The sequence below is a fragment of the Miscanthus floridulus genome, chromosome 9 (genome assembly GCF_019320115.1).
Source record: "Miscanthus floridulus cultivar M001 chromosome 9, ASM1932011v1, whole genome shotgun sequence".
Lineage (NCBI taxonomy): Eukaryota > Viridiplantae > Streptophyta > Magnoliopsida > Poales > Poaceae > Miscanthus > Miscanthus floridulus.
This window is the reverse complement of record NC_089588.1, coordinates 136,982,886-136,991,885: the sequence shown is the minus strand read 5'-3', so window position 1 is coordinate 136,991,885 and position 9,000 is coordinate 136,982,886. Positions and strand designations below refer to the sequence as shown.

Here is a 9,000-nt window from a genome sequence, read left to right as displayed (position 1 = left end):
TCATGGGATGTTAGGTTACTAATCCCTTTTAGTGCCCTTGTACGATTGTCAATGCGCAGGCACATCAAACATCTTAGCTAAACAGTATTTGAAGGTAAGCTAGAAATTCCATTTTCGCTTACATTTTAGCTGAACAACCGCGGGGGCTTTAGTTCGTTACTTAAGGGTTTTGGGGAGCCTAGATAATTTTCTGTTCAATAAGATTTGGTTTGATAGCTGTGAATTATATGTTTTAGACTTTCTCATATATCCTAGTATTATATGTCAAGAAAATAAAGGTGTGCATACTTAGTCCGCTTTATCCTAAGGATTGATAGTTATTAGGCTCTCTTTGGCATGACTTTTTGTTGGAGCCTCTCTACCGATTCAATTAAAAACCCTATCAAACGAGCACACATAAGAAGGGCTTCTACAGCCAAGAACAATGAAACCAAAGCCGTTTTGGAGCAAAAAAAAAAAAAACAAAGCCATAGAATTATAGCTTTCTTTGGCTTCTCCATTTTTTTGAGAAGCCTAAGTGTGTCTATAATTTTTTAAAAAAAAAATTACCTCGTTGAATCTAGATATGCATAGGTGAGAAGCAATTTCAAGATTACATTGTATCAACTCGGTATTCTGATCTTAAAATTAATACAAAGACTTCCTTTATCTAAAAAAAAATTGCATGTCCCGCTGGACGTAGCCAGGTACTCTGACAGGTAGCTGTTGCAGCTTTGCAGGTCTGACAGTCCGGCTTTCACATTGCGAACGCCGACATGAGAACAGCTCACAGGACTCCTCCACTGTGTAAAGCATTACTGATATCATAATTTTGGTTTCTGTAATCATTTTTCTTCGTTTAATTTGGTTATTTTATTAACTTTGGTTTTTGTAATAACTTTTTTTCGAGAGCGTGTCTTCGTGACACGTATTTTATTAAGCAAAAGAAGAATTTGACTGATTACAACATCCCCAAGTAATCCGTAGATTATCGTGGAAGAATGGAAGACAACGCGGCCCTCGATTCACTACTGGAAACCGGCACGGCACTCGGCAAAGCCCAAAATACACTCGGCAGAGGCTTTCCCGAGTGCCGCACTCGACAAAGGGCACTCGATAAAAAATTAATCGGCAAAGAAGCCTTTGCCGAGTGTTTTTTATCGGGCATTTGCCGAGTGCCGGAAAAGCACTCGGTAAAGATTTACACTCGGCAAAATGAAAATACGAAAAAAAACCAAAAATAATAGCAAAATTATTTTTTCGGGGGAGGCCGCCACCGGCCAGCGAAGTCGCTGCATTTTTTGCAACAAAATTCACGGCTAACACGGCCAGCGGGATTCAAACTCACGACCTCTCACTCGCGTGTCTGCTACTCTACCACTGCACTACACTGTCACTTGTGTCTAGATTCCGTTATCTATCCTCGTATATTATACTAAACCGAGAGTAAATTGCTTGTTTGAGGCCCTAAACGAATTCAACACAAAAAGTGGTCAACTACGAAGTTTCATAACTTTTCGAGATCTACAATTTTCATTTAGAAAGTTTTTCCATCCGAGGTTGTTTGAAAAATTCGAATTTCAAATTTGAGAGATTCAAACGTAGTTTTGCATGATAAGATTATTTCAAATCAAAAAGTTGTCAACTACATAATTTCATAACTTTTGGAGATTTACAATTTTCATTTAGGAAGTTTTTCCAACCGAGGTCTTTTGAAAAATTCAAATTTTCAAATTCAAACGTCGTTTTTGCATGACAAGATGATTTCAAATCAAAATATTGCCAACTACAAAATTTCATAACTTCTCAAGATCTACAAAGTTTATTTTGGTCGTTTGTTCATCCAATGATCCAACATAGTGGTAGTAACATTGTTCACAAATCTTATATATCTCTCTTCTACTTTCATGAAACTAATATGAGAGATATGAGAGAGATGTAGATTTTATGAACAACGTTATTGTCGCTTTGTCAAATTAAGAAATAACCAAAATAAACTTTGTAGATCTTGAGAAGTTCAACTTTGTAGTTGAAAAGTTTTTCATTTGAATTCATTTAGGGCCTCAAAAATTGCTTTGAAAAAATGATTTACCGAGGGCAAAAAAAAATACACACGGCAAAATGCCTCTTTGCCGAGTGCCAAAAAAGGCACTCGGCAAAGACGCATTTTGCCGAGTGCCAAAAAATGGCACTCGGCAAAATGCCTCTTTGCCGAGTGCAAAAAAAAATGCACTCGGCAAAGACGCATTTTGCCGAGTGCCAAAAAATGGCACTCGGTAAAATACATCTTTGCCGAGTACCGAAAAAAAACACTTGGCAAAGCCGTCTTTACCGAGTGTCCGATAAAATACACTCGGCAAAGCTTCCGGCACTCGGCAAAGTGCCGGTTTCAAGTAGTGATTGATGTATGAAAGGAGAGGCATAACACAATTTGGTTTCTGTAATCGCTCCATGAATGAATGAAACAAACATTATTGGGTCATCTACGACACAATTTGCAAGAACACCATTGCGCTAACAAGTATTCCTCCCTTTCTATAAATCGCTCATCTAAAATCAGTAGCAGTTACAGCATAAGCAACTCGTGAAACCATGTATAAATTTGATGAGAAAAAAGCTTTGGTAACACTCCCTGCCCTGATACCGAAAGTCTGAAAACTCTGAATGGCCAAGCTACCTCTGATCATGCATGTACTCTGAATTTGCTATACAGCTATATCAAATCCAAGAACCAGGTCCAGAGCAGCACCATTAGCAACTAGATCGCGCACTCCTCCCGGCGCTCACCGCCGTCTCCACCCAGGCACTCCATCGCCGCGACGTGCCTGTCATGCATCGCGGCGAGCTCCGGGTGGCCATACCTGGCCGCAGCAACGGCATAGCACCCAAGCACATAACAGAACGCGAGGAACACAAGCCCGAAAAACTGGAAGTTAGCGAGCTGCTCGGCGCGCTCCTGCGCGGCGCGCGCGCGGCACTCGATGTGGCCGTCGGCGTCGCGGGCGCACCCGGCGGGAAGCATGGGCCCGTAGAGCGTGAACGCCGTCTGGTAGAACCAGAGCCCCTGCAGCGCGATGAGCACGCCAGAGGCGAGGTCCACGGGGAAGCTCTCCGGCAGGAGCGCCCCCAGGACGGTGGCGGCGACGCAGAGCGCCACGAGGACGACGAGGAGGTAGTGGTAGTAGCCCTCTAGCCCCATGTGCGTCGTGGAGTGGAAGTAGAAGAGCACCAACTCCGCCGTGAACGCCGTCGCCGCCACGAGGCAGAGCGCGCCGTCCGTCAGCGGGAAGTACCTGTGTCGTGTGTGTGTGTTGGTCGCCGTTGCAAGCAAATGAAAGTTATCAGCTTTACTGGTCTCGTGTACCGACCAACCAAATCATGGTGGTAATAACAATGCCGGCATAAAAAATCCCCATGTACCGATCGATGTACGACGCCCGTGTGGCAGTTAGCTACTAGTAAATGCTACTGCCCCTTCTTCTTCTTATTTTTCATCATCGTGTTCATAGTGAACCCAACAAATCCTATTCTTGCTTTTAGAAGCATCCAAAGTTTTACTAGTACTGACTAAACTTTGCTCATCCCCATGTAGCATGTGAAACAGAAACATGGTCAGAGGAGGGCGGTGACCGACGACGACGACTGGGACTGACCTGGGCCAGAGCTGGGAGGCGAGCGCGAGGGCGCCGAAGAGGAAGAACATGAGGAGCATCCCGCCGTGCTCGAGGTCGTTGAGGTGCGCCGGGTTGACCTCCCCGCCGTCGACGAAGATCCGGAGGTGCGTGGAGTAGAGCACCTCCACGCACATGTCCGCGAACGCGCCGCCGGCGATCACGTAGAGCTCCAGCAGCCGCAGCCGCAGCGGCGAGGACGACGGGACGGGGTTCCAGGCGCGGACGCGGAACGTCGAGGGCGACGCGGCGTGGCGCGCTGCCGAGGACCAGACCCGCCATAGCCCCACCAGCTGGAACAGGGTGCCCGGGAGCACGTGGCCCTTGAACGACCCCATGTTTGGTTGGTTGGTTGCTCGCTTACTTCCGGCCTCCGGCCCTGCTCGCCTTTCCTTTCCGGATGGCGGCCTGCTATCCGTCTCTGTATCGGTCTCGTTGGATGGACGTGGTGGATTTGTCTCCGTCCTCACCTCTAGTACTCCGACTAGGCTGCAGCGGCTAGAGTGGAGCAGAGCTTCCAGAGCAGCCGCCCAGCCGGACGCGCACGTGGACAGGTGGGCAACGGGCGGCAGAGGAACGGAGGAGGAAGAGGCGTTGGAGTTGGTGCGTGACGGGGCCCGTCCGTGGATGCTGCTGTCCGCTTCTGCCGCCTGCTCTGCTCCGCTACGCTGCTGCTCCCCCCATGTTTTGTTTCGTCGGCGGTGCTGCCGATGGACGCACAGCACAGCGGCAGGGTCCGGCCAAACAGATAGAACCAGAATAATTAGCCTGTTCGACCGGCCGTAAACGATCGTATATTATAAATTGGAACAGTATTTTTCTCTCACACCAAATCAGTTAAACCAGTCAACAGTAAATAATCCACGATCCAGCCCAGCCAGCCGAACAGGCTGTATATCTGTCCATATATTAGTGCATTGATAATATTTACTAGTATATATATAATTTTAAATAAAGTCATGCGAGCTGGAGAATCTACAAACTACTAGTACAAGTCACAAAATTGATTGTTGAAAAATGGACCCATGATATAGTTAGATTTCATGATGCTCTACCATTGATTAAACCAAAATAGCATATCTAATAATACATACATCAATACTACATTCAAATAATAAATTAAAATAAGATAGTAATCTCATTTTCCCACGAGTAGGAAAGTAACATACATATGTACCTAGATAAAAAAAAATAGTAGCAATGCGCCTATAGGTGTCGACGACTACCTGAGGCAGCAATGACTTCGGTAAACAAAAGCAGTGCATTTTTCTGATGAATTTAACAATGTTTTTAGTGGAAAAAAGGACAAATATAGATCCACAAGAAGAGGTACGATGAGAAAAAAAAAATTCCCGTTCGGCTTACCTTATATTCCGCACTATTCAGCTTATTTTTTCAGTTAGAACAATGTTTTTCTCTCATAACAATTCAGTCAGAACAGTGTTTTTCAGCCAATTCAGCTAAGTTTCAGCAAGCCGAACGGGACCTTTGCCAGATACAAGAGCAACAGACTGTGGTTGGCGTTCCGTCGAAGACACTGGAGGGGGGATCGCCGCAGACGCCACGGAGCATTGCTATCTCTGTGATCAGGCGCCGGAAACCATCGATCACGTACATAGTGGTCACATGCCCATATACCAGGGGAGTATGGAGCCTAATCTACCAAGCCTTCGGTCGTCAGCTCCCGTAAGGTTCAGCAACAATCATCGACTGGTGGCGGCGACTGCGCTCTTGATTGGACCGGCACCCAGCGCTCCGGCATGGACTCGTTGTTCGCGCTGGTTTCCTGGGAGGTTTGGAAGCAAAGGAACGCGCGATGCTTCAGGGATGCTACGCTGCAACCGATGGAGCTCACCCCGATCATCCGCCGACAGATGGATGCGGGCGGGTGCAGCAGGAATGGCGAGCCTGAGAGCGCAGCAGCAAGGCTAGTGCAATCGGTGTCAAGAGCTGCGGCTGTTTTTCTTCAAAAATGTAATCCTTAGCGCAAAGCCGGGCTGGCTCAGGCCACTTGTACTATAAAATCCTTCTTCTTAATACAAATGATACGCAGAGCTCTTGCGTATTCAACAAGAAAAAAAAAGATACAAGAGCAACAAAGTGTCCGCTTTTCCCCGTGGAAAGTTGTTCACTAGCTGAAACCAACATGGTCATAGCATGGTCATGATCGGTGGGCGTAGTAGCAGCACACTGACCAATGGTGATGATTCTAGAATGTGTTTGGAAAGGATCTGTAAGCGCCAATTGATGTTGGCGGCTACATGAGTGAACATGACCTTCATCAGACATGAGCAGTGTAATTTTGTGTAGGATTTAGCATATTTTAGGGCAAAAAATGAAAACTACGAATGTTACAAGAGAATTGTATGATAAAAAAAAATTAACAAGAGGGGCCAAGGAACAAAGAATTTCTGTGGAAGTTGAGTTTTATAGAAAAACGAAGTCCACCAAGACAAAAATAATATATATATTCAATGAAGACACAACTAGAATCTGTAGATTCTCGGGGTTGTCATTTTCATATCGTGCCGGCCCATGCACAGCGCAAAATACGGGCCATGCCATGTAGCCCACTATACCGAGATCCTAGACACGGCACGCTCTTCGTGTTCATGTCGTGCCGGCACGGTCCAAAATATTTCATGTCGTGACGCGCTTGGGAACATCAAAAAGACTGTGCCATGACCCGCGGTTCAAGTCCCAGCTCTAGCCATCAAAAGGCAACAAACCGAAAGACTTTTTTTTACTAGCAAAACCGAAAGACTTAACACCAGACCTATTCAAATTTATGAAAGCAAGGTGAAGAACGGTGACTGATGACCTCAACAACAATAACCGGATAATAAGAGACTCAAAGACTCAACACCAAACCTATTCAAATTTATGGAAGCAAAGTGAAGCACGGTGACTGATGCCCTCAAACAACAACAGCTGGATAAGAGACTTAAACTTCGAGAGCGGCATCAACGAAACCCATCTATCCGAGTTCATCCAAGCAACTCTAGAATCTCCTTTGGGACATCAATCTACTTCATAGTCGTGACGATCAGATCACCTGAAAACTTATTTTCGGTCGGGACCTCGTAACCTGCGATGACTTCCATGATTGCCACGACGAAAATGCCGTTGCAGATGTCAGCTTCACCGGCAGGAGACCAATTTGTGCCATTATTTGCAAGGGAAAGGGTGCTCTTAGGCACTCCCATGAGGAAAGTAACTCTTGGACATCGATTTTCATTGTCAATGGTCACATAGAGAAAATTAGGCATGCATGATAAATCAAGGGTGGGAGGTGATGAACCTCCAGCTTATGTTGTATCGGCTAATGTTCTTTAATCGTTTCAGATGTGTTTTGAATTGGTTACGGAATGTTGGATCTTGCGGCGCGGCATGTCCAATGTTTTGCGGATGATAGTTGGATGTAGCGTAATAACTGCACTTTAGTATCATGTTCAACAAAGCTCTATTCTACGTCGGGCAAAGGCAATAGGAAAAAAGGTAATAGAAAAATCTGAATAGAATATTGGTTCTTTTTATTTTAGATTTTTGTATATGTAATTTTGGGGATGTTAGGCTTTTTTTATACAGGGATGTCAGGTTTATTATGGCTTATAAACTCAAGTGAGCAGAGCCATAGTTCCTCCTTCACTTTCGATGGAAAAAAAGAGGCACCGTGAAGCTTCTCCACTACCTCTAACAAGACTAAAATAACCTTTGCAAGCCTTGTAGCGCAAGAGTAGAAACTTTTTTATTTTCTTTCTCGATGGCTGCTACTGTTCTGAGTTCTGACCCGTGCCAACTTTCTTTGACCTATTCACTTGTTTTATGAGCCGTACTATTTCAACGAACGAACGGTGTTTTCAGCCCTGGGGTTTTCAGGAAAGCCACGGCAGTCGGCTGCCGAGCGGACCGATGCACTGCGGCAGCCGGCAGCGGCGCTAGCCACCACCGCTAGGACGCATCGCGTCGGCACGCCCAGGGCCAGGGCGCCAGGTGGCCAGGGGCCTGTGCGTGCGCGTGGCCTGTCCTTGGCTTAGACAGTAGATTGAAATGGATATAAATACAATTAAATAAAGTCAAAGCTGGGCCTAAAATCTAAATGTACTTCCTCCATTCTAAAAAAAATACAATTTTAGCATAGTATCATGTTTAGTATTTTAAATTTGACCAATTATATATAAAAAAATATCAATTTATAATATCAAGTAAATACCAGAGCAGGCAGTTATGCCAAAAAGAAGACCTGAAGTGAGAGGTTTGTGGACGATAGAGTGTTTAACGACACATAGATCAATCACGAGTGTTGATCTCGAGTTCTCGACAAGTTGTTTGGTTACCTTCTCGCTCTAGCCTCGCTCTGTGCTCACCTTTCTGAGACAACGACGGATGGTGGCCTACAACCTCTTTTCTCTATCTCAAATATTGTTGGATGGATGTGCGTGGACTTGTGTAGGTCTACAACTGTAGGCTGCGGCAGTTTGGTTGGCTCCCGGTCGAAGCTGCCCCGGTCAGGTAGTGCTCACAGGTGTCCGATTTTAGCCGGCTGAGCCTGTTTGTTTGGTCGTAAACGATCGTGGATTATAAGTCAGAATAGTATTTTTCTCTCACACCAAACCAGCCTGCAGTAATAATCCACGATCGTTTCAGTCGAAATAAATAGGCTGTAGGATTATTTGCCAGCCAAACACTATTGGCCTATTTGCTTATGTTTCAGGCAGAGCTATCCGTGGTACGAGCTCTAACAAACGTCCGATTTTGGACGGTTGGGCCGTGCCTAAATGTGCTTTTTTGCTTCGGAGGCTGTAAAGCAAATAGCTCGTAGTACCTGCCAGGGCACAAAGCAAACACGATGAATCAGGGCCCTTTGGGTTGTGGGATTTTTGTCCGTTTCATGCGTTCTTCCTACGAAAATAAACTGGTTTCTGTAAAACCCCAGTACAATTCTTGTGAAATTCCTACTTTCAAAAGGGGCCTCAACTGGATATCCAACAGTAGGTTTGATATAGTACCTTTATAAGAAGTCATTACCATTTCAACTGGGCTGATTCTTATTACCGGACTAATGAAAACACATTGTATACACAAAGACATTACGTGGGCTGGACCTGGGCTGCAGCACACTCTAGCCCGGGTACGTGTCTGGCTGTGTGGCCAGGCACCATTATATATATTGGTCCATCCATTGCACGCCTGCATCAAACAATTCACACCTTAAATCAGAGTAGTGCAGAGCTGCCAGAGCGGTTGGGCGTCCGTGCGTGCACGTGTATATAAGTACTCGAGTTCGTATATCCTCTGTCTCTAAATATATGTCGTTTTCACTTTTCGAGAAATAATTTTGACTAAATAT

The 9,000-nt window shown here is 45.4% G+C and overlaps 1 protein-coding gene across 1 annotated transcript; it reads right to left on the bottom strand.

Annotated features, from left to right (window-relative positions):
• Positions 1–2,410: 2,410 nt before the first annotated feature.
• LOC136483046 (uncharacterized) lies at positions 2,411–4,279 on the bottom strand. Its single transcript, XM_066480163.1, has 2 exons — positions 3,633–4,279; positions 2,411–3,272 (listed from the first exon to the last, which is right to left on the bottom strand). Exons 1-2 carry the CDS (start codon positions 3,986–3,988, stop codon positions 2,738–2,740), a joined length of 891 nt encoding a protein of 296 aa, XP_066336260.1. The 5' UTR covers positions 3,989–4,279; the 3' UTR covers positions 2,411–2,737.
• Positions 4,280–9,000: the final 4,721 nt, after the last annotated feature.